Source organism: Branchiostoma belcheri, unplaced genomic scaffold, assembly GCF_001625305.1.
Source record: "Branchiostoma belcheri isolate BF01 breed outbred unplaced genomic scaffold, Haploidv18h27 scaffold6, whole genome shotgun sequence".
In the NCBI taxonomy this organism is placed as follows: domain Eukaryota; kingdom Metazoa; phylum Chordata; class Leptocardii; order Amphioxiformes; family Branchiostomatidae; genus Branchiostoma; species Branchiostoma belcheri.
In genome coordinates this window covers 2,241,376-2,264,765 of record NW_017804242.1, presented here as the reverse complement: position 1 = coordinate 2,264,765, position 23,390 = coordinate 2,241,376, and the positions used below count along the sequence as shown (strand labels likewise).

General features: G+C 42.3%; 3 protein-coding genes across 4 annotated transcripts; 1 reads left to right on the top strand and 2 right to left on the bottom strand.

The window, feature by feature from the left end:
* Positions 1 to 625: 625 nt before the first annotated feature.
* Positions 626 to 4,129, bottom strand: LOC109482621 (lysozyme c-1-like). 2 transcript variants are annotated; one of them, XM_019785426.1, is made up of 5 exons: positions 4,077 to 4,129; positions 3,462 to 3,676; positions 2,870 to 3,025; positions 1,211 to 1,286; positions 626 to 835 (listed from the first exon to the last, which is right to left on the bottom strand). In XM_019785426.1, exons 2-5 carry the CDS (start codon positions 3,583 to 3,585, stop codon positions 772 to 774), a joined length of 420 nt encoding a protein of 139 aa, XP_019640985.1. In that variant the 5' UTR covers positions 3,586 to 3,676; positions 4,077 to 4,129; the 3' UTR covers positions 626 to 771. The 2 variants fall into 2 exon arrangements, with proteins under 2 accessions (XP_019640985.1, XP_019640983.1); XM_019785424.1 differs by lacking the exon at positions 4,077 to 4,129 and having other exon boundaries at positions 3,462 to 3,679.
* A 630-nt stretch (positions 4,130 to 4,759) lies between these two features.
* LOC109482433 (lysozyme c-1-like) lies at positions 4,760 to 8,516 on the top strand. Its single transcript, XM_019785140.1, has 5 exons — positions 4,760 to 5,090; positions 6,459 to 6,605; positions 7,264 to 7,419; positions 7,708 to 7,783; positions 8,313 to 8,516. Exons 2-5 carry the CDS (start codon positions 6,476 to 6,478, stop codon positions 8,374 to 8,376), a joined length of 426 nt encoding a protein of 141 aa, XP_019640699.1. The 5' UTR covers positions 4,760 to 5,090; positions 6,459 to 6,475; the 3' UTR covers positions 8,377 to 8,516.
* Positions 8,517 to 8,725: 209 nt separating this feature from the next.
* LOC109482570 lies at positions 8,726 to 23,307 on the bottom strand. Its single transcript, XM_019785332.1, has 6 exons — positions 23,125 to 23,307; positions 19,403 to 20,801; positions 12,215 to 12,443; positions 11,560 to 11,733; positions 10,612 to 10,747; positions 8,726 to 10,245 (listed from the first exon to the last, which is right to left on the bottom strand). The coding sequence occupies exons 2-6, from the start codon at positions 20,630 to 20,632 to the stop codon at positions 9,864 to 9,866; spliced, it is 2,151 nt and encodes a 716-aa protein (XP_019640891.1). The 5' UTR covers positions 20,633 to 20,801; positions 23,125 to 23,307; the 3' UTR covers positions 8,726 to 9,863.
* Between the last annotated feature and the right edge of the window lie 83 nt (positions 23,308 to 23,390).

Sequence of the window (23,390 nt, the reverse complement as noted above, 5' to 3'; positions counted from 1 at the left end):
TCCGGCACGGAATGACGTCGGCATAGAATGAAGCGACCTTTTCACTTCAGCTTATTGCGAGTCAGATAAAGGAAATGTCAAAGTGTCATCTCCCACATAGCATGCCTTTAATTAAGTGAAGCATACAGTGTAATGTAATTTTAGATGGTGCAAGTGTTTTTTTCGTGCACTTGGGCAAACAACTATGGAGGCACCATCTACTTTTAAAACGCCATTGCCGTTGTGAGTAAGACGTTAGTAGTCGCAGGCAAACTGGGCCCTCTATAGCTGGTCAACTCCCCATGTCAGCCGCATTATTTTCAGGCAGATTTCTACTCTATATTCAGCCTGCAATGAAATCTGGTGGAGACTAAGACGTTAGTACAAAATGTATACAAGAAACAATGGCTACAGTATAACTCATTGGTGATAACGGGACTTAATATTTGTACAATATTTAGTACCAGTATGCAGAGATGAGCATTTTAAATAAATTTTAATTAATGCATTATACAAATTATGTGTTTTACTTATTCACACAGACGATATGACTTGACGAAGGTGTGGGGTTGTGCTTTAGAAGCTTGTTAAATCTTGCAAATCTAGATCTGCCAGACAGGACAATGATTCAAACTCACAGGCAATATTTTTTTTCATCAAAGCTTTATTCATTAAGGCTCCTATGAAGGGCCGTGAATCAGAAGGAATCACAGTGACGTATGCTGGAGTCGATATGACGTCTTGATGACGGCCACGTGACTGATGACGTGGCTGATGACGTACTGATGACGTTTACCAGCAGCTGTTGACAAGGTGGGCGTTGTTGTGGCCCTGGCAGTGGTTGATCCAGCCATACCTGTTACAGAGTTAAAGTTCCTTTATTCCTCTGTTTTGCAAATGAACAATTATATTACAACAAAATTAATACAAGACAAAACTAAAAGAAAAGCATTGCTAACTTGCAGGTTTAGAAATACTTCACAGGTTAGCCGGTGGTCGACCTAAGCCAAAAGCAAATTTCAGGTTGCTGTCAACACCGGCTGTTTATTAATTAGAAGGCAAACCAATAACTTTGGTACAGAGTACATGACTGCGACAGTGGGTATTTCGAACCCTGCTAAGTATACTAATATTAATAAAACAATCAACACATTACGGATTGGTATATGTGTGAAATAAGGGTGAAACAGTGGCGCTAATTGTTACTGCTACGACAGAACTGTGAACTGACCAGGCGTTGAAGCCATGACGGTTGTAGATCATCTTAGCGCAACGCACGTCGTCAGCAATGCTGTTGTCACGGAGGTCTGAAAACGAGACAAGGAAAAGTGGTTGTCAACTGCAACTATGCGAATGTGTATATGTATAAGGGGCAGAGTGCTGTCACCACGGTAACTGGTGCTGTAGCAGACACCCTGTGATGTTGGGTTACATTATGTTGCAAGTTGCAAGACAGAATTGGTCATCATATATATGAAGTGTTTGAGCAAGGAGGTTAAAAACTAAAATTAAACAGAGCAGTAGTTTGTTAGGCTAGACAATGTGAAGGTAACATTATTCATTGTCTTCGTCAGAAGGACTATGAAATTGTCTCGCCGGAGTGTGGGGAACTGCGGATTTTGCGATATAACTCTGGAAGGCATGATTTGACGTCCATGATTTTTGGCAGGCATATTACCGCTGTTGAGGCCAAAGTCAAGTACAAGTTTCGGCTTCGTGGGGGGTCCGTGCGTCACGTTAGTGCACCTTTTGTGTTTGTGGCTTGTTAGCAAGATAACTCAAGTATTTGTAAAATGTTGATTATAATTCTTGGTGTGGTGCTTACTATTGTCGGGACCAAGGTTAAGTTCGTTACTGAGCTTCGTGGGGGGTTTCGTTGTGACTACAGGGGGCATTTTGTTAATTTTTCTTGTGAGCAGGATAACTTTTGTATGTGTGGATGGAAGTTAATGAGATTTGATAGGCATATTACTGTCGTGGTCTCCAAGATTGGGTTCAAAGATGAGAGTCGTGGAGGTCGTTATGTCCCCGTAATAGGACCTTTTGTGTTTAGAAATCCCCCACCTACATCTGCTTGGAGACAGCCGACAGCTGGATATAGCTGGGGAACCCCATAATGGGATGGGATCAAATGACGTTACATTGAGGGATTGTACTATAACTTCAGCAGGGGGAGGATAGGTTGGACATATGTCAGGTTATTTTCTACGGCCACACCAAGTAATTGCTATGGATGACGTCCACTGGAGACCTTAAATCTAATTACCTTAAATTTAAGGCAAGCGCGCAATAAAAACACGAAGGGGCCGAAAAACGAGATGCCTAGATTTGGAATATACTAACTGTAGAAGTACAAATGTTAGGACACAAAGAACACAAGAAACAAGTCTTCTATTTGTCATAAAGACAAATTAACAAAACAGCAGTAGTCACCCTGTTCTGATTCTTTCCTTTATAACATCTTCTCTTATTATATTTTTGCGGCGCTGTCGTGACACTTTCAACACAGTAAGAATTTCTTGAACGTTTTTTTTCAGTAACAGTCCAAACTCAAATAACGTCGGGGGGGGCTAACACGGGTGACGACGCATCTGTATAATCTGCGGCAAACCGTTTCAGGGTGTTCTGTACCATAAAAATAGTACAGAGATTCTTTTGTTCTTTAGACCAAATTGATTATTAAAAAGAGTGAAGAATACGCATGTTAATTTCTCTAGAACGATGTACCTCTGACGAAGACATGAAATCTCCGACCTCTAGTTTAATTTGCGAATGTTACCTTTCTAGTTTATATTGTTTTTATCCATACTTACTGGAGCAATGTGATGGAGACAATGTAAAGGTAAACATTATTCATTTTCAAGTTGATATTTTATCTATCTATACTTACTGGAGCAAGACACGCCGCAGTCGTTGTAGGGTCCACCGTTGTCGCACCAGTAGTAGTCGTTGATCTGGAACAGTCCGTGATCGTAGGAACCGTCCCCGTTCGGGCCGCCCAGCGCGCCGGTCCTGAAGCTACTCTCGTGCTGCACCAGACAGATCCCTGACAAGCAAGGATAGGTTTCTTAATGTTTGAATCTAGGAGAAAGCTAATCTAAGGGACCTCCGAAAAGTGGCCACTAGGACCACGTGATCCTTAGGCAGAGGTGTTTTACCATCGCAAGATTGCCTGAATGATGTTAACGTTGGCCCAATGTCAGGCACAGTTCTGGATACGCTTGGATTATCCAGAATCGTACCTGAACATGGTTCTGGATAAACCGCTATTCAACATCTATTGCATCGTTCAGAAGACGATTGTATAAAGCTAAAAAGAGCAAGAAGAGGATTCGTAAAGTTTATAACGAGGTGCAAATATATCACAAGCCTATGGGACCTCCAAAGAGTGGCCACAATGACCAGGGGGTCTCTTACGCAGAGGTTGTCACTAGATCACAAGATTGCCTGTCACAGAGATACGTTGAGATTTCAGTACTTACATTCTCCGGCCTGAGACCGTGAAGTCAGGCCACGAGACACCAGCTCTCTCGCCAGTTCACACTTCTCGTAGGTCTTGGCATTCGCCGCCACAGCCATCAGCAGAACCACAGCCAGCTTCAACATCTTGGATCTTGGATCTCTCCTCAGCAGCTTGCACGAGACAACGGGGATCTGATCTAGTCTTCGGTGGACGAGTTTAGCTGGTGTCTAGGCCCTGTATTTATACACATCGACCACCCGAAGATTACATAAAGATGTCCGGATCTTTGCCTGGTTCTATCTATCGAGGACAAACGTTGGTTATCAAGGTAAACATGTATGGTAAACCAAAGCCAGAAGCCTCTTTATTTTTAGCGCTGTGAATTTGCACATCATCATCTCTCTACCAGACTTGAGGAGCCGAAGTGATATGATCTTTGGTGATAATATGAAACATTTTTGTTAAGTTGGTTATTCTTGGCCAACGCTACATTTCTTGTCATATAATATTACTGTAATATGTATTAATCACTCATATGAACTCACATATATCAGTATCCACGAAAGTATGTAACCACGCGGACTGAAGAATTGTACAGTTTAGCCAAGTAGGGACAATAATTTGAATTTGCGACCTTGTATGACCTTCACTCTCCAGGACTATCCATAACCGCCTAGGAAGACCTGGTAGATACTGTATATACCAACACAGAAGCGTAAGCTTAAGAAGATATTATTACTATTTGATATGATTTTTTTTCAGTTTCTTACTCTACAGGTTGCTTAAGGTTACAGGTTAACCAAGGTCGCGAGCCACGCGCAGAATGTCTGTACCGTTACGAAGAGATGGGTCATGAGATAAAGTCACATGTTTACAGGGCCACCGAGGGATTGTTTTTTCCAAGCTAAAATAAGACACACGTTTCTGTACTGTGTGTTTTGGCTGGGATCGGCAGCAGCTGCTCAGGAAAGGCCGGGTCACCTCGCCTCACCTTCTAGAACTTTCTTAGGCAGGTACTAGTCGCGTGGCTGACCCGCTTATATGGCTTTTGTTTGAGGCTAGTTGTTCATGAACTGTCAGAGGTGACAGGGGCAGCTTGTACAGTATGACAAGCGAGAAATTGTGCTTGATTACCTCGCGCAAGCCTCTACCAGGCTTCGGGAGGCGGCTGTAAACAGTAGAAATTGGCCAAATAGAGAGATAACATGCCAGGGGAGTTGGTCCGCTAGAGAGTGCGGTTTGGGTGCGGCAGACTGTACTCTCTAGCGGTCCAACTGCCCTGGCATGTTATCTCTCTATTCGGCAAATTTCTGCTCTTTTCAGTCGCCTTCCTAGCCTGGTATATAGGCTACCACATCTCATTGCCGAGACTTTGGCACGTATTAAGCAGTTCTACGGAACAATGCGGCGAAATGTGCATATGTCAGCTGACATATTTGATGAGCCAGGATATTGAAGTACGGCCATAGGTGACCGTGGTCAGAGGTCCCTGCCAAATGGTACGACATTTTTGAAGGCCAAATCGACGATAACAATATTGCAGAATCTGCGCGTGCCTCGATCGATTTTCAACGAACGCCATCACGTCATCGCAGCTGCACTACCATAGGTCACCGCGGCCATGATGTCTTCGAATCTGCCAAATCAGGTATTTTCAAGGTCATATCTAACGCCTTGATGATCATTTGTCATAGCTGTTTTTTTAAATATGGCGACAGAGTACTGGCGTATTGCATGATGGGTATTCAGGTGGTTCCAGCAGCGAAACTTTGTTGGAGTAGTGAAATACACAATGTATCTCTGGCTTGCCCCCCCCCCCACGCTCCTTTTTAATTATCAAAATTCTGATAGTCAGACGACCCCAAATGTCCGAAAACTGTTACAAATGGTAATGGTAAATTGTTATGTCGGTAAAGGTATTTTTGTTTGCCACCATTGCCTACGTCAGCGCGGCGCGGGAACCTGTTCTGCCAGCCAGCTCACCTAATGATCCCTAATCGGTCAACCGAGCCTGTGTCCGGTGGGCTGACCTATTATGATTGACAGGGAAGGACACGATAACCCTTATATAACTTGTAAACCTCCCGACACGTGTATACGTGTACGTGTTAGGCACTAGGTGCGTCACCCACATTCAACCAGATTCAGTCGGACATTGCCTTGACTGTTGGCAGGTGGAAAAGTTGTGCGTGAATTATGAGCCCTTGCTACACATGTGTATTTCACGACTTTGCCTCCGACCACATCGCAAACTTCGTTTGAAAGCAGTTATAGATTTTTCGAAGCAAGAAATATAAATTGTAAACATTCCCGAGATCAGATACATGTATACGCGTTGGCCACCAGGTATGACAACAATAAATAGCCATGCCTTCAAGTACCAGGGTTATCAACCAAGGATTAAGATGTTCAAAAACACGCTTTTCCGAGAACTATCGTAGAGCGAAACTCGCTGCCTCCAAGTACAGTATGGGCATCATTACTAGAATTATGAGCCCTTGCTACACATTCACACGACATTAGGGGTCATGTTATGCAGGCATGTGAACCCCGGGGTGGCCAAACACCCTGGCAAATTATTGTCTCTATTTGGCTAAAATTTACTATTTTTCAGTCCGCATGATTAGTCTAGGTAAGATTATATGCCAAGAAATGTAACGTTGGCCAAAATAATAAACTTGACAAAAGAAATAGTTCATCTTATCACCAAAGAGCATATCACTTCGGCTCCTCATGTCAGGTAGAGAGATGGTGTGATGTGACAACTAGATGACTTGCAAATTCCCAGCGCTGATAATAAAGAGGCTTTGACATCAATTTTTGGTTTACCAACCATGTTTGCCTTCAATTTGATAATTCACGTTTGACCTCAATAGATAGACCCATGACCCATGTTAAGATCCGGACATCGTTATTTAATCTTCGGGTGGTCAGTGTGTATAAATACAGGGCTTAGACACCAGTTTAACTCGTCCACCGAAGACTAGCTCAGATCCCCGTTGTTGTCCTGAACAAGCTGCTGAGGAGTCCAAGATGTTCAAACTGGCTGTTGTGCTGTTGATGGGGCTGGTGTGCGCGGCGAATGCCAAGACCTACGGGCGCTGTGAACTGGCGAGAGAGCTGGTGTCTCGTGGCCTGACTTCACGGTCTCAGGCCGGCGACTGTGAGTACTCAAGTATCATTGTTAAAGTCAAACCTGGGATAGTGACCACAGGTCGTAGCCACTCCCCAGAAGTCCTGTAGATTAGTTTTTACCCTCGATTCAAGCATTGAGAACCCCGTTCTTGCTCTTTCTATCTTTCAAGCATCATCAGCTTCTGGAGCACCGTGTCTGGAGATCCAGAACAGTGCTTTATTCAGGACAATGCTCAGATTCGGTGCCGGATGCCGGTCAGTCCAAGCGTATCCAGAACCGTCCTTAACCCTAACCCTTTCAGGCATAGAGCTAGACCTGCAGGGTTCTGGATACGATACTAGACGCATCAGGTCGTTTACAAAAAGTGCTTATTAAACTAATCCACAAAGGATCAGAACGACAATAAGTGAACGTTGTGTGGCACATCTCCCCAGCCTCCGCGAAATACTGTCCAATAGCGCTCATTTATTCCTCTCAGGTCGTGACCATGACTTACTCTCCTTGAGCTTTTGGGTTACTTTTCAAGCTGTAGTTTATATACCTCTTACCTTACCTTACCTGGGCCCTTGGCCCCGTGCGGAGCATAGGCCACCGACGATTTCCCTCCATCTAGCTCAATACCTCTAGTGTTTGGATTTAACTTGAACACGCAGATCTTGATTAACGACACGTGATGTTCCTACAGGGGTCTGTCTGGTGGAGCACGAGAGTGGTTACAGGACCGGCGTGAGGGGCGGCCCCAACTGGGACGGTTCCTACGATCACGGCATCTTCCAGATCAACGACTACTACTGGTGCGACGACGGTGGACCACACAACGACTGTGGCGTTCCCTGTTCCAGTACGTATAATGGAAAATACTATTCAAATCACGTAAAACATCATCGTGAAACCTTGTTAGATACAGAAGGTAGTGTTCGCTGTTTCTTCAATGATATTCCTGGACCAGTTGCCATCATGTGCAGATGAATAGAACATTGCAATTTGATGTGAATCCAAAGTGTTGTGTTCTTGTTGTCGAATCTAACAATTTTTACGTTATGTCACATTTCTTAGTCTTTGTTCGGCCTATTCCCACGATAGTTGCATAATTCCAGTTGATATCCACTTTTTCTCCTGTCGTACCCAGACCTCCGTGACAGCAACATCGCTGATGACGTGCGCTGCGCCAAGCTGATCTACCAGCGTCACGGCTTCTCTGCCTGGTCAGTTCTCAGTTCTGTCGTTTTAGTAACGAGTAACAACACTGTTTCATCCTTATTACACAATGTTTGTTTTAATTTGATAATACTTGATGATGTTTTGCCTTTAGTTCTGTTCTTGTATTAATTTGTAGTGTTTGTTGATTTTTTCTGCCGTTCATATCATTGCCATGGCCTATGGGGTGCGAAATCTTGAATCCTCAGTAGATTTTAAGTCGTATAATTCTGGTTCACAGCTGTAAATGAGCTATGGAAATATGTATTCATTAATGATTTCAGTCTCCTACTAGTAAACCAAGGGCGGGATGCTAGCGTTTGGGAGTATGTTCGTGAATATGTGACAAGGGCTTTAGAGATGGGCATCATCACATAGTAGTAGCTTACATTAGTATGTTAAGTTTTCGGTAAGACAATTTTACTTCTGCTTTGTTCATGACCTGTACTTTGCTTGTAACAGCATAAACATGCAATAAAGGTCTTTCATTCATCATTTGCAAAACAAAGAAATAACTGACCTGTAACTCTCCAACAGGTATGGGTGGGTCAACAACTGCCAGGGCCACAACAACGCCCATTTCACCAGCGGCTGCTTCTAAACATCACGTCACCGTTGGAGCGGAGTCGTTCGTACGTCATGATGACGTCAGATCGACTCCAGCACACGTCACTGCAATTCCTTCTGATTCTCGGTGTTTCGGCACTGGATAGCAGTCTCATGAATAAAGCATCAATCAAATATTTCTGAAGTGTGCGTTGAATTGTTGGAACATCAGGCACATGGTGGTGCGCTTATGTTAGAACGTGTTTAACAAGTCGCTGCCATTAACAAAGTGTCATTAAGATATCCTCGATTGCACTTATTAGCTTCTGAAAAATGAAACATGTTCTCCCTGGTTGAGATGTGTGTCTCACAAAACAAAGGCAAAACATCTTTAAACTGTTCTGTTGAAATGAAATCTTCTATTACAAATTTTTCCACTAAAAATTGGAATGTACAAGTCACAGTCATTCTTAAAAAGGCTATTCAAAAGCAATTCCAAGACATTTCTTTTCGTTCGCACAGCGAACAACTTGTACTAAATGCTTTCCTTATAATCTTAGTCATTACATTAATAAGTCTTTGTTCCTTAGTCTTTAGTTGTGGATATTCACACCCATTGGCAAACAATACATGTATAATGTAGAAAAATAGATTTAAAAACCATTAGTTAATCCTTTCCAGAACAGCATCCTTACCTGTTCTGCTCATTCTCTATACTACATATTTTTGTTCAATCCAAATTTAGTAAGCACGAAAATGCTTGTATCAGAGAGAACTGGTAGATGTAGCCTATGTTGGTCCTTCATCTCACCATGTGACACCACTAGACAGACAGTTATGGTAAAAATCACTCAGCAGTTAAAAGTACCTATTCTACTGTCACATTTAAAATCAATCCATCGGCGACAAAAATAGGGTTTCTGACCATTATTTTAATAATGGTTAAAACCTTCTCCCTGTTGCCTAACACAAATTTGGTGCCAAACAGCTACTTTAGCAGGCTGAAGGTTAAATATTTGATTGCCTGTCTCTTATCAAGAAACCATCATCTTGAAGACTCAGGCAACTCCATTAAAGTTGCAAATGTTGACAAGTCGTGAGAATGGCAAGAACTAACAGCTTTTCTCAAAGTTCCTGCATTGCCCCATACAGACCCACTCTCTCACTAACAGCAGCAGTAGCATATTGCTCAGGCCTAGGAAAAATATGTTGTGCTTCTTCTTACCTAACCGACCCGAACAAAAAAAACCCAAACCTAGCCTTTTTTTGGGGGGGGGGGGCGGCCACCGATGAGAGACATAGATTTTTCGATCTGAGTGATGAAAACGTGGATTCCGAATTAGTTTTCCAATGTGCATTTTCTACACATTTGCGATGCATTCTGATTTACAAAATGTATTTCAGTGTCATATTAACTGTATTTGTTGGATCACTTTGGTTAAAATCTAAAAAAAAAAGAAATTAAAGAAAATTAATCCCTACCTATGCAGGCTAATTTTTTTAGGACCGGAACAGGAAACACAACATTAATTTTTCTAGGCCTCATGTCTTGGCAGGCTGGAGGTGCTTCTTGACCCTCTCCAGCACCTGGTAAAAGTTCTGCTTAAAGAGCTTGTCCGTGCTGAGGTCCACGGTGCTCAGCCTGGCAAGGATCTTCCGCACTGCAGTAGGGGCTCCCTCTGGCGGCCAGGGCAGGAAGCGCAGCATGACGGGGATGATGGGCTTGTAGAGCGTCTCGGCTAATGTGAGGTCCTTGCTGCAGTTGTCGGACTGGATGTACTTGGGCGTGATGCAGCAGATGACGACGGAGCAGGCGCGCATGTTGCGCTGGATCTGGCTGGTGATTGGTTCCCCCGAGGTTTCCGGGCGGGACAGCAGGGCGGCGTTGCGACTGCTCATGCTGCTGTGACCTCGGGTCACCGGGCTGTGTGAAATAAACAAAGAAATTGAAGACGTTAACCTTCGGGGAGTGACATATGCATACGAAATGTGGTTTGTTTGGGGTCATGCCCTCCCGGGAAATTTTGTATTTTTAAGCCTTCAAAAACAAATTCCCACATTGTGTACTGAGGCAAATCATGGGGGTTCAGAGGTTGTTGTTGGTCGCTGGTCTTTTGGACATTTTTATATTTTAACCCAAGCTTAAGATTTCTGTTGACTTTGTCCCTAAAGGTTGACGGATTGGTTTAAAAATTTTTTTGTCACACTCCACATTTAGTTCCTGCAATTGACGGAAAAACAGGCCCTGGTTAAAGCCCTGTAACATCTACAGCTATAAACGACCACTCACCTGATGTCAGCCCAGCATGTGACTCCGCTGGACTCCAGCATGGCGCGGATGTCGTCCACCCGGGCTTGTGTGTCCCACTGGTAGCTGATGAACACTTTAGGCTCCAGGTACTCTGTCAGCGGCCACATGATCTGACCTGTACAGAGGTTATAGGTTAAAGGTTACACACGATGAACACCTTCGGCTCCAGGTACTCTGTCAGCGGCCACATGATCTGACCTGCACAGAGGTTATAGGTTAAAGGTTACACACGATGAACACCTTCGGCTCCAGGTACTCTGCCAGCGGCCACATGATCTGACCTGTACAGAGGTTACAGGTTAAAGGAGCAATTTTTATCTGCATGTATGTCTACTAGTAGGCAGTGTATATATACATGAAGTAGTACTATTGGCAGCTGCTTACCAGCTAAATGTAGAACAATAGATAGCCGCAAGCCCCTGTAATACTTTCTGCATTTTTTTAACACCACTACCTCAAATTCATATCTCCCTTGCATGACTACTGGGAATTTAAAACATTGTAAAAACCTCCCCTCCCTCCTACCACAACATAAAACCACCTCAAAAGTGAATCAATTTACATTATCTCTATATATGCTTGCCATAACACAAGAAAGGTATAACTAAGAAGACGAAGCTTACCTGATTGCGGCGCTGCCAGGACCTGCAGTGGTTTGAGCCCCTCGGCCATGTGGTTGAGGTACGCCTGTTCCAGCATGATGCCTGACACCTTCCTTACAGTATCTATATGCTTACCATAACATAACAGGTATAACTAAGAAGATGAAGCTTACCTGATTGCGGAGCTGCCAGGACCTGCAGTGGTTTGAGCCCCTCAGCCATGCGGTTGAAGTACGCCTGTTCCAGTACGATACCTGAAACCTTCCTTACAGTATCTATATGCTTACCATAACATAAAAGGTATAACTAAGAAGATGAAGCTGACCTGATTGCGGAGCTGCCAGGACTTGCAGTGGTTTGAGCCCCTCGGCCATGCGGTTGAGGTACGCCTGTTCCAACACGATGCCCGACACCTTCCTGAGCGGGCGCACCTGGTGTTCCAGCACGTCCATGCTGTCTGCGTACATCTTCGTCTCAAAGTCGATGGCCGGGTTCTCACCTGGACAGGTGTGTAAAAGAAAATGGCAAAATTAATACAGTTTGTAATTAATATTACAGAGGTACTGTTACTGTAGTAAATTTTAAAGTTTTCAATAAAGTCAATAACAAAGGACAACATGATAACTAGTGTCAATCATACTACAACTGCAGATGCAGAACACAGAGGAGACTAGTGGATCTGAAGTGCTTTGATGCCATAGTCATTGGGTCTAGCAATAACCATCATGCAGGGAGGAAGAAAGAGAAGTGGGCAATGGAAATGATGGGAGGATGACACTAGAAAATGGACATAAATAAAATGTTTGGAAAAAGAGAAAACAAAGGACAGAGGAGACTGGTGGTCACATCGTCCGTGGTGCTCCAATGGTTGAATACATTTAATTAGATGAAGGAATAGATAAGATGAGAAAACTCTGTGTATTAAGTCCAAGGTACCAACTTTCCCCTCAGACATGTTTTCAGGGAACTATAGCACTCACCTAGAATGGCCTTCATGGCAGGCCTGAGTTTGAACCACATGTTCTTGAACAGTGCGGTGACGATCGTCCGGTTCAGCCACTCGGCGAACAGGACCTCGTTGAAGACGAAGGGCGAGGTGGCGGCCGCCTCCGTCAGCAGGACCAGGATGTTCTTACAGCCGGCGATCCGAGGACCGTTGATCTGCAGAAACTCCTCCTTGGACTGGCCCAGCTTGTCGTGGGTGTCAACCTGGGGGTGAACAGAGTTATGTCAGTTAAGCCCCTGTCACACATTCACGAACTAACCACGAATTTGACAGCATCTGCAGATACATGTGTAATGTCATTTGAATATCAAAGTTCACAACCACTTGTTTAACAAGATCCATCATTTTGATGACTGTCATCTTCATCATGGCTCTGTGCAGTGATGAAGATTACAGACCGTAATATCGGCTTTTGAATGTTAAACAAGTTTGAACTTTGCTATCCATAGTTATGTCAGTCATTTAGCAGCCTTTAAATGCATGTCTAATGCAACTGATTGATTTGTGACCTTCACTTTTGCCCTTGGAATGTAATTCAATGATTTTGTTTTGATACAACAGATCTTATTATTTTGTAAGTGTCGCCCTCCTTAGTCTCTACAACACTGAATGTTTTATTCTGCATGTACATGTACTGGGTCCTTCAGGACATCAAGTTTTATAGAGTTAAATGCTATGATGAAATATGTAGCTTGAATAGATAAGCAAAGACTTCACAGCCATAGGGCCACGAGAAACAAAACACCTAATACAAGATGTACTTCAAATTTCATAAAGGTATGGAAACTGTCATGACACTACATTCTACAAAGTACCCAAAAGTAGGACTGCTAGTTGTACATGTTGGTGGTCTGACCTAATTCAATCAGGGCACAATGCTGACATCATTACAAATCCAACTGTAAGGTGTTTAAAGCTTTCTTTGTGATTCCAGGCTCTTTGTGGGAATGACGTACCGACACAACACAAATGCCAAGTTGCCATGTAGTTGAACAACCAAACAAACCAGGCCCAATTGTACACTACTAAGTAGTCAATAGATGGACAACTTAAGAAGTTACCAAGTGTTTGTCCTGCATTGAATGGAGACCCTTTCCATGGCCAGTATTGACCATGTGGGTACTTTCAAGTCAGCCCTTATGTTTCGTGGACCTCACAGTCACACTGACCCAACATGTATTTGATAAAAGTCGATGTAAATAGTTCCAGAAAAGTCATCACAAAGAATTCACAGTAATTGTACACTCACAGTAGTAACTGTTGCTCTAACTCTAACTCTAACTCTAAAGCTCTGCATACACGGGAATTTATTAATCATACTAGTATGTATATGCCTGAGTAATATTACTATGTTTTTCTTTACCTTTTAGGCAAAAATATCTTCAGAAAACAAATTGAAAACTCCACTAAAACTTATTGAGGTCAACAAAGTTTTTTTGCTCAGTTCCAAGGCCACATGTAATCAAATCCCACCACTGTATACCAGCACTTCTCTCCCCACATTGAAACAACACTGGACCATTTTTATACAATGTATCATTTATTTTCTTTCCTCGACACGTCTTTGTGCCGGGGTCAAGAGGTGAAACTAATGCTCCTGCCTTGACCATGGTCAAAATGAGCAGACCATAATGGGTATTGAGTCGGAAAACAAAACGACACAGTATCGTGTCAACAGATACCAGCGCGTCCTGGCGACCGCTAACGCGACTTTTGGGCTGTCGTTAAAGGTAAATGTTTACCCGTAAATATGACCCAGTAAAAACACCTGTACTAAAACACACTCTTCCCAACACTGTGACCTCTGTCATATCGTGGGTCTAAAATGAAGTGAAAGAAAATGAATGAGCTGGCAAGGTGGTCTTGTGGTAAGGGTTGTTGACTTAGAATCTGGAGGTTCTGGGTTCAAGTCCCTGGCAGGCCCCAGTGTATGTTGTGCCCTTGGCAAATAAAAAAGGCAATTGACACCTGTTTCCACACTTGACTCAGTTGAAAATGAGTACCTTTTAGAGACCGATACGTTATGTATACTTAGTGTGGCCAACACATCATTTTTCTTGTTATATTTTTGAATGCACAAGTTTTGTTAAGTTTTCGATATTTTTTATTATTGAGCACGGTTGCACCACCACCACCGGCCACACTGAGGCGGGCACCTGGACGTGATGTCCCTTGCGGGATTTTGTCCAGTATTGCATAAGATAAGATAAGATAAGACCGTCCTCTTGGATGAGATGCAAAGCCTAAGACAGAGGTCGTAATTGATCAAAGATACACATGAAGCACAATTTAAAGAACCCACCACACATATCAAAATACAGTCCATCCTACATGTAGCCTGGTGTGAGTGGTTCAAACCTTTAAGTTAGTCTGTTCTCCAGGTTGACGTCTTCAAAGGGGACAGTCACTTGCAAATGTGGTAAATGTCAATAACTGAAGTGTCATAAACAACTCTGATTTTGTCACAACTCACAAGCGTTAACGACTTCAAAATGTACAAAACGTACACTCAGTTGCTTGTTGGCAATATCGGTATGATGTTTTGCTTACATCAAAACAGCATTACATTCTCCTGGTTGCCCTTCTAATAGTGATGGCTGTTTTATTATTGTACAATGTTTGTAGAGTGAATTAGTTGTCCAGACTTTCTGAGTGCTTGATAATCTCCAAGTTAGGTGTTTCGCAATGAACTGCATTGGTTGTCAATGTAGCTAAGAAAAAAAAAAATAAAAAATAAAAAAAAATGCTTCATGGATATTTTCAAAAGGATGATTCCTCCAAATGCGATAACTTTACTTACATCTTTATTTGACATTCTAGAAATTACATTAACTTATAATACATGCAATTTGCCTTTGGGCATGATTTTGTCAAATAAAAGATATGAAGTGTTACTACATGTGATCTATCCAGGATGAGAGCATACACCAGTCTTCCATTCCTAATAGTCTGTTGACCTCAGTGCGTGTTACTTCTTAACTGTTTTGTCAACTTTGTAGTTTTTTGAGGGCTACATGCCAGGCAGCAAGCAAGGTCAGGAGGGGACTGTTTAGGACATTCCAGTGCCTGGTAGAGCTATGTATCTAAATTAACTTTAAGTACAAGTTTAAGTAGACAGGTTTAGGTACAGGTACACAAGTTTAAGTACAGGTACATGGGTTAGGGTTAGCATCCACCAGTCCTTTTTACGGGAATAGGTATTGTAGAATTCGGCAAAAATGAGAGTAAATTTGGCCACTGGGGAGTCTGGCCGCTGGAAAGTTGTTTCTTTCCCTCCATGGCCAGTCAAACTCCAAGACAGCAAATATTCTCCTATATAGCCAACCTAGCTACATATGTAGTTAATCTGGTAGAGTCACCTAAGGTTTGGGTTAACAGGCCTGAACCTATACCTGTATCTAAACAAGTTTGGATGAAACATCTGTAAGTTATACAGGTACAAATAGGTAAATCAATTATTTTCTGAGGGTCGACACATTTTAAGAGAGTCATATGAGGGCCAGACAAAGGGTCTATGTCAATATATTGAAGTTTATTGTAAAAGTGTGTGAGGGGGGTAGTACAACAATCCTCATGCTTTCAGGCTTACACTTCGTCCTGTGCTACTGGCACAATATTGGATTAACGTACATCTCAAAGGCTAAGATCTTTACATCCTACTTAAATATTTTCCCACATAAGGTTGCCATGCATGTACCATCAGTACTGTTTCTCGACCAACGCTACTCACGTCAATAACAACATCAAGGAAACGTAACACCTGAGACAAACAGCCACACAAAGCCGTGAGGGGATCAAAACAGGAGGATCCGTTGCCTCCGGAGCCGGCCTGAATGTAGGTGTTAAACTTGTTATGGCTTCAATTGTCCCCCGCTGGCTGAGGTTATGTGTCATGAATGGGAAGATCAAGTTGCACTAAGAGCTGTAACAAGATTTTAACTTCTCTTTTTTTCTTTGATCTGGAGCTAAGAGGGTTTTGCAGCAAAGTGCAAAATCAAATCTCTCCAAGCAGAGGTTGGTTGGGAAGATTGTGGGCTTCTTCTGACTTGCCAGCAGATGCATGACTGTCAGAAAATGGGGACAAATGCTGGTAACATGTCACAATATTCCTATCAAATCTCTACTTGGAAAGTACAAACCATCAATGTCATATGTGCTGCATTTATTTTATCCTGATCTATTCAATTTTTCACAAGAACTAAAATAAAATGTATGAAAGTTTTGAGGAAATGACATATAACAAAATTAATGATTATAATAAAAATAATTATCAATACTACATTCTATTTCTACATATCCACTAAGCATTTCTTTACTTACAGAAATAAAATAAATACCGGCAATGTTGTAGATTCTTTATCCATACTTAAACCAGTCATTCATTAAGGGCAAATACTTTTGAATAATTAATAAATGTTCAGCTCATGAAGTACCTTCACCAAAGAATTTGGCTTCAGACCAATTCAAGCAGAGATTGTGTGTACATACCTGCTTTCTTTGGTCAATTCATTTACCTTTCAAGTGGTTTCATTTCATAGTACGAAGCAAAAGGAGGTTTACATGTTTTAAACAATTCTCCTGTACACTAGTCATACTTTTTTTGTGGTGTCATGAATTTACACTTGAAGCGTTTTATTCTTTGGTACCAGCAATAAATCGCTCTCTTCTCTTCACAGCCAACAATACATTTATGACAGCAAGCAAAGTTTTGCTTTCTGTCAGGGACATCACATTTTTGCCTTACAGATATCAATATGCTATGGGATAGGGTTGACTCAACTTGAAAATTGACTTGAAAATTGACTTTGAAAATCCAATTTTGCCGCCTTGAATGACAAGGACATCAACTTCACCTCCTTGAGTCTGACCCTGGCACACAGAAGAGCCTGAGCACCCCTCTTTTGTCCCCGCTTTAAAAGCATGGCAAACAAAAACAGCACAACCCTGCAGTCGCACGTCCCTCGGGCCGTCTGTACACATACATGACACTGAGGAGAACTTGAAAGTCAGAAAATGTCACGTCTGACAGTCTGAGAGACAGGTGTGTTTACTGGAGAACGTAAAGCAAAGGGACTGCTTTGATATATATCATTACATTATTTGGGTAAACTGCATTCCTTCAGGAAGGTTCAAAGTCGAGAAAATAGGCTCATTGTCTATTGTACAACTCGCTGTACATAACATTGCCTCATAGTCATACACATTTGTATGACTTTCAATGAAAAGGCTTTTGTTTGACAGCCCTTTGGTTAAGCTTGATGTATATCTATATGTGACGTATAAAAAATGGCATTGGCTCAACTATTGTCGGACTGCTACTTTATTACATTTAAGTACATCCGTTACACGTTACCTTAGGCCATGTCACCTTGATGTATTAGTTTTCACTTTGTTTTTTTTTTCTGACAAAAAACTTCCTGTTTTTGAACTTGGTGATCACTATGATTTGTTAAGGCTGACTCAAAGCCCACTGTAGGAATTGCCATGCAAAATGTTGAAGCAAGTAATACTGAAGCAAAAAGAAAAGAATATACGGTGCCATGGCACTGCCTGTGTCAGAGCAGATACAGTAACTATAAATGTACTTCATGTTTGAATATCTGAGTTTTACATTGAAACAAAAGAGTATTTTCTAGCTGTATGTGTGTGTATATACAAGAAATTCCATTCATTCACACAACGGTCAACAAATATCTTCAGATTCTCCATCACCACCGAAGCAAGAGACACAAACAAACTTTACAAAGCAGCGACGTGGTCACCAGGAAACGTTACAAGGTCTTGTTGAGGGAAACTGGCTCTTTGTTCATGCATACGACACAGTTCAGTGGTTCCAAAAGGCTCGCATTTCAACTGAAGACGGTTGAACCTGAACTTGAACCTGAACCTGAACCATGGGCTTTAATTGCATCTAAGCAATTTTTATAGCCTGGCTGGCTAGCTAGAAATGTACTGTACCAGTGTCAATAATTTTGAAGTCACAAACTTTTCCTATCATTAACATCCAAAAAGAATAAGTTACATGTACACAAAACAGGTTCAAAGTTTCTCAGTTTCTTCTTCTTCTTCTTCTTTACTCATCCTCTTCTGAGGTGCAAGCTGGCTACTCTGAACTGCAGAACCCTTCTCAGTTTCAAACGAATCAAAGTCTTTTGCAACATAAGGTTTCTAACCCTGACTTCTTCCAAACTAACCTTTACCAGGCTTCAGACTCAGAGGGGGCTGGAAAGAGTAGAAATTAGCCAAAGAGACAGATAACATGCCAAGAACATATACAGAACTGTACACTTTAACAGACCAACTCCCCTGGCATGTTATCTGTCTATTTGGCCAATTTCTACTCCTTCCATTCGTCTGTGAAGCCTGGTAGAGATTACCTTCTACACTTATCTCATTCTCAGTTTGAGAAAAAAAATATCCCTTTCAACCCTGACAGGATAATTAATGACTTCTCCCCTGAGGGATTAAGGGTCTAATCCCCTGACACACTCCCCTCGTTAGCAAGGGTCGTTAAGTCAAATTGTCACCTAGTTACCAACTCAAACAAACAGTACAATCTCCTGGAAGATAAATAAAGACCCATTCTGTCATGTGGGAAAAGAGCAAAAGTCTGTGTAATTCTTTTGAGCCCAAAAGTCCCTGGTACATTTTTCTAGGACAGAAAATTTGCAGGCATTTAGAAAAAATGAGTGGTATGCACAAGAAGGGCCTATCTACTACATACATTCTTGTAAACATTAAAATGCAAATTTTATACCTCCATTATCTACATGATTTGTATACCCTGAGATTATAAAGCTTAGAGTTGTCTTGTTACTAGTATTTAGATCTTGCTAGAATGTAGTGCTCTTCAGCATGTTGTAAGGTAAAGCTTTAAACTAAAGACAATGGGTTATCTAAGGCCAATTAATCTCAATTAGTAGAAGCTCAGAGTACCACAAAATAAATGACCTCTTTTACACATTGCAGCCTGATAAAAATCCCTGCTATTCAGGTGTGCATGAATTTGCACATACATTTGTAACTTTTAAAATAGGTCAAGTTCTAATTTTCAGGATAATATTGATAAATTTCCTCACTGCCGCATTGCTTTCATGGGCTTATAAACTTGTTACTATAGTTGGACTTTCATGACATAACAAGTGAACGTAAACAATCTTACCTGTATGTTCTTCTTCAGTAGATCTGCCTTCATGTTCTGTGCTAGTCTGACGTCGGCTGGGTCGTACACCAGGTAAACCGTGTCCACCCGCGGCCTCTTGGTCCTCACACGCAGGTGCCATCCCTCCCGCATCTTCTGCTCGTTGTCCAAGATCTGCAGCATCTCCGAGAGAATCTTCTTCCTCACGATGCGGCTCTCGATGCTGAGGTACGAGATCATGTCCTGTTCCGTCAGGGACATCAGGAGGAACCCGTCAATGCCGTTCTCGGCGAACGCCTGACAGAAGAATTCTCGTACCTTCATCCCCGCAAGCCACTCCTGTACGTCATTCACTGTCCACTGACAAAGCTTTGTTTTCTTATACTGACCTGTGAATTCTGTCTCGGCCACTAGCGGAGGCAAAGCCGGGACCATCGCGGTCGATAATTTCTCTAGGTATACGCTCAGGGATCCGACCACCATGGAGCTTTTCTCAGCGAGGCTGCTCTTGGCGATTTTCCCTGACGTCAAGTCTACCATTCCTTCCAGAAAGGGGGCGTACTGTGGGGGTAAGTCTGTGGGACTGTACAAAACGAGAAAGAGCTGCGGAGGTCTCGATACGGATATCGTTCTTTCCAGTAGCACCTTGCCTTCGTATAGGGACACGGTAGACTGGAAGTAGCTGTCTGACAGAATGAGGATCGCAGCGCGGCATTTTTCCACCGCTTCTAGTCTCTGCATGAACCACGTCGGGGAGTCAATGTTCTTCTCATCCTTGTCAAACCAAATGTCTTCTGCTAAATTATTCTCTTTCAGCTGCCGGACGGTCTCAACGACAAATTTCTTCTCCAGATACGCTGCGTCTGGAGAGTAGGAGAAGTAGATGCCTTTCTTCCCAGGCTTGCGCTTCTTGTGCGACGTTGGCGGAGGTCCGAGCGTCTTCTCATTCTTTACAGCACTCTTGGTACTTTCGTGGAAACCAGAGTCCGTCCCACCCTGAGGTTCAGCTGCTTTGAGTTTGTCTGCGTCATCGCCAGGTTGGGAGATCTCAATCTCCTGCATGTCTTTTTTCTTGGCGGTGATTTCTATGCTTATGTAGGAATCTTCGCGAGATACGGGGAGGGGTTCGACTTCTTTGAGGAGTCCCGCGTTTTGGGGCTGTGGTTGTAGTGGTTGTGGTATGTCATGGTTGTGCCAGGCAACAGGGTCAGCGGCCGTCTCGTCGACGCTACCGTGCCCACTTTCCGCCATCCTCGCTGGGAGATCGCGATTCCTCCCGCATCCTGCTGTTTGTTGCTATGACAACATATTTCAGCACAGGAATGGGCAGATTTATAGAGAGATGCTCCTCTGGCTGGCTGTGCAGGATGATGCAGATTAAGTTAAATTGTTGAAGCTGGCTTGTTGTTGATGTGATGTCCTGCATGAAAACAACCAAGAATGTGACATCAGTACATGTTTTATACTGGCAATTTTCAGTGACAAAACATGTAAGAAACATGTTATCGGAAAATTTCGTTGTAATATTCTACATGTTAGAACTGGTGACACTTTTACATTTGACAAATTTTCATCTAGTAGTAGACTACAAGTAGTTAGGAGTCTCTGTATTTACCTCTCAGTAGCTCTCAAGGCCACAAGATACACTGTAACAACCTGACATAATAAATGTAGCTGTCTAATAAACAATACAATTTTTCCAGTGTCTTACAAGTGCAAGTACTAGTAGTCAGGCAGCAGCCCAGGTGGTTGTCATGTAGCATGACAGGACAAATCTCTGAGAAAACAAGCCCACATACAGACCAACATGGACACACTGACAGTAAATGGGCCATGACATCAGCACACCTTCTTTGATTCCTATTGAACAGATGGGTGGGGAGGGAGGGGGAAGTTCATTAATGACAGTTAAGGGGGTTCCCATCAATGTGTAGGTCAGATGGGAAGGCACATGTCCCCAACTCTTCTTTTTTTATTGGCCTTACAGTTTTTTTTATTGTACTAAGAGTAAAACTTATCACATTATAGTGTTTCATACATGTTTTGATGATTATGATAGCTGTTTTTCTTTGGACATACCTGTACACCCATCTCTAACACAGTGGTCCTTTTTTTTCCATGTTAGAGACACTCTACAACATTTGTGATCAGACAATGCTACCGGAAAGGTGACAGACCCTTAGACCTGCACATAAGTAACAAAGTTATCTCTAAGCCATTTGTAACAATTCTGAAACTATTACTTGATAATGGAATTATTTGGGACCCATTTTACCAGGCTTATACTTATTTTAAGTACTTAGCACTGACTGCTTAAACCATTTTAGCTAAACAGCTAAGATAATGGAGATACAAACCATTTTATTATTACCATTAGATTTCAAAAGACTCAGGTGGCACTGACAACAAAGACAATTTTAACAGCATTGATGGCATTGTGAAGCTTCAAGGATTCTACACTGGGACTTGATTTAATTAGGAGACAGGGGAAGTGGCTATGAATAGAAGACATAAAGGGACACTATTGGGTTAAGACTCGTTGAATGTTGGAAAACAAAAGAAAACAGTAGGGGGTATGGAAAAAATCAAACTTCCTTGATCCTAGTAAAATTTGGAATGAAAAAGTCACTGTGGGTAGTTTTGCAGTTTTAGATACACTTGTGTATACAAATTAATGTTTAAACTGCCCAAGAGGACCACTCTGGGTACCGACAAAATTTGGTCTGTCTAATATGTGAACAGGTGGTCATTATAGACAGGATTCTTGATGCTTGAATCAATAGAAAAGTAGTTACATTGGCCAGCTGACCCTTATGTATAATCTCCGAACAGGTCCCTTTTGGTGGCAAGACAGTATCCATTAGCTAGGGTTTGCACGGCCACTAGGATAAAATTGTCCAGATCGAGCCAAATTGATTCGCTTTGAGTTTGATCCGGATCCGAGCCGAGTCTAGCCAGATCGAAGCGAATTTCAATTCGTCTCAATCCGGACAATTCTATTGTATTGGGAATGGGCCATGGCGCCTAGGTGGTTGCTCAAAGTACAGGTTTGACAGTATCCCTGTTGTCACTTCATAGTTGGGTGGACCTGTGTGCATACCGATCATGGTCCCACCAACAAACAAAACAAACTAACTCCACCATAGCTTCTCTAGGCACAATTAGGGACACCTGGATGGCAAAACTGACAGTAATTTGTACTGAGGTAGTTATACTTATAGCGACAAATTGCAGCCATTACTTTAGCCTATATGTGGACTCACTGATTTGTGGTATTTGGACAATTGTTTGCTCTGTACACTAAGAAATCTCCAGTTTGTTGGTTCAACGTTTATACCATAAGTCACTTATGAAATAACCAAACAATGAAAAGGATATACAGAAAATAAAACTTTCAATGTTCTCAATGCTATGACACTTAAGAAGAATTACGACAAAATCCATCTAGTATTAAATAAACAACCACCTTAATGTGCATAGTTACAGATTCAGTAAACAATCTAGCTAATCATCAGGATATTTCATCAGTTGATCGTAGATTTGTCCGACTTACCAAGTATCACGCTATAAACGGGAATCGAACCAATGACCCCTCGTACCTGAAATCCTGGCTCTTGAGTCACCAAGCGACCGGTGGCTCGACAAACTTTGTGGTATTGTACCGAGTAAAATGTAGCAGTATTTTCACTTGTGGCCCTCCCTCTCCCGTAATTATAACTCAACCAGAACAGAATCCGGTTTACCTGATGGTGTATCTCTGGCTGTGTGACCAGTCACCTGCCGCGTGGAGGACGGGAGAAGAGGGTGCTTCAAGTTGTTGAGCCGATCGCGGCGCCTTTTACCCTAAACATGCCGCCGCCGCACAGCGCTTCGCATGGAAACCAAACAGTAATGGATAAGGATAGCCCCAGGTAAATAAGACCCTACCAACGAAACGGGGGAGTCCGTGTGTATCACAACGCGAATTAACAATTTTGTTTTCAATATAGACATATTTAATCACCCTAAG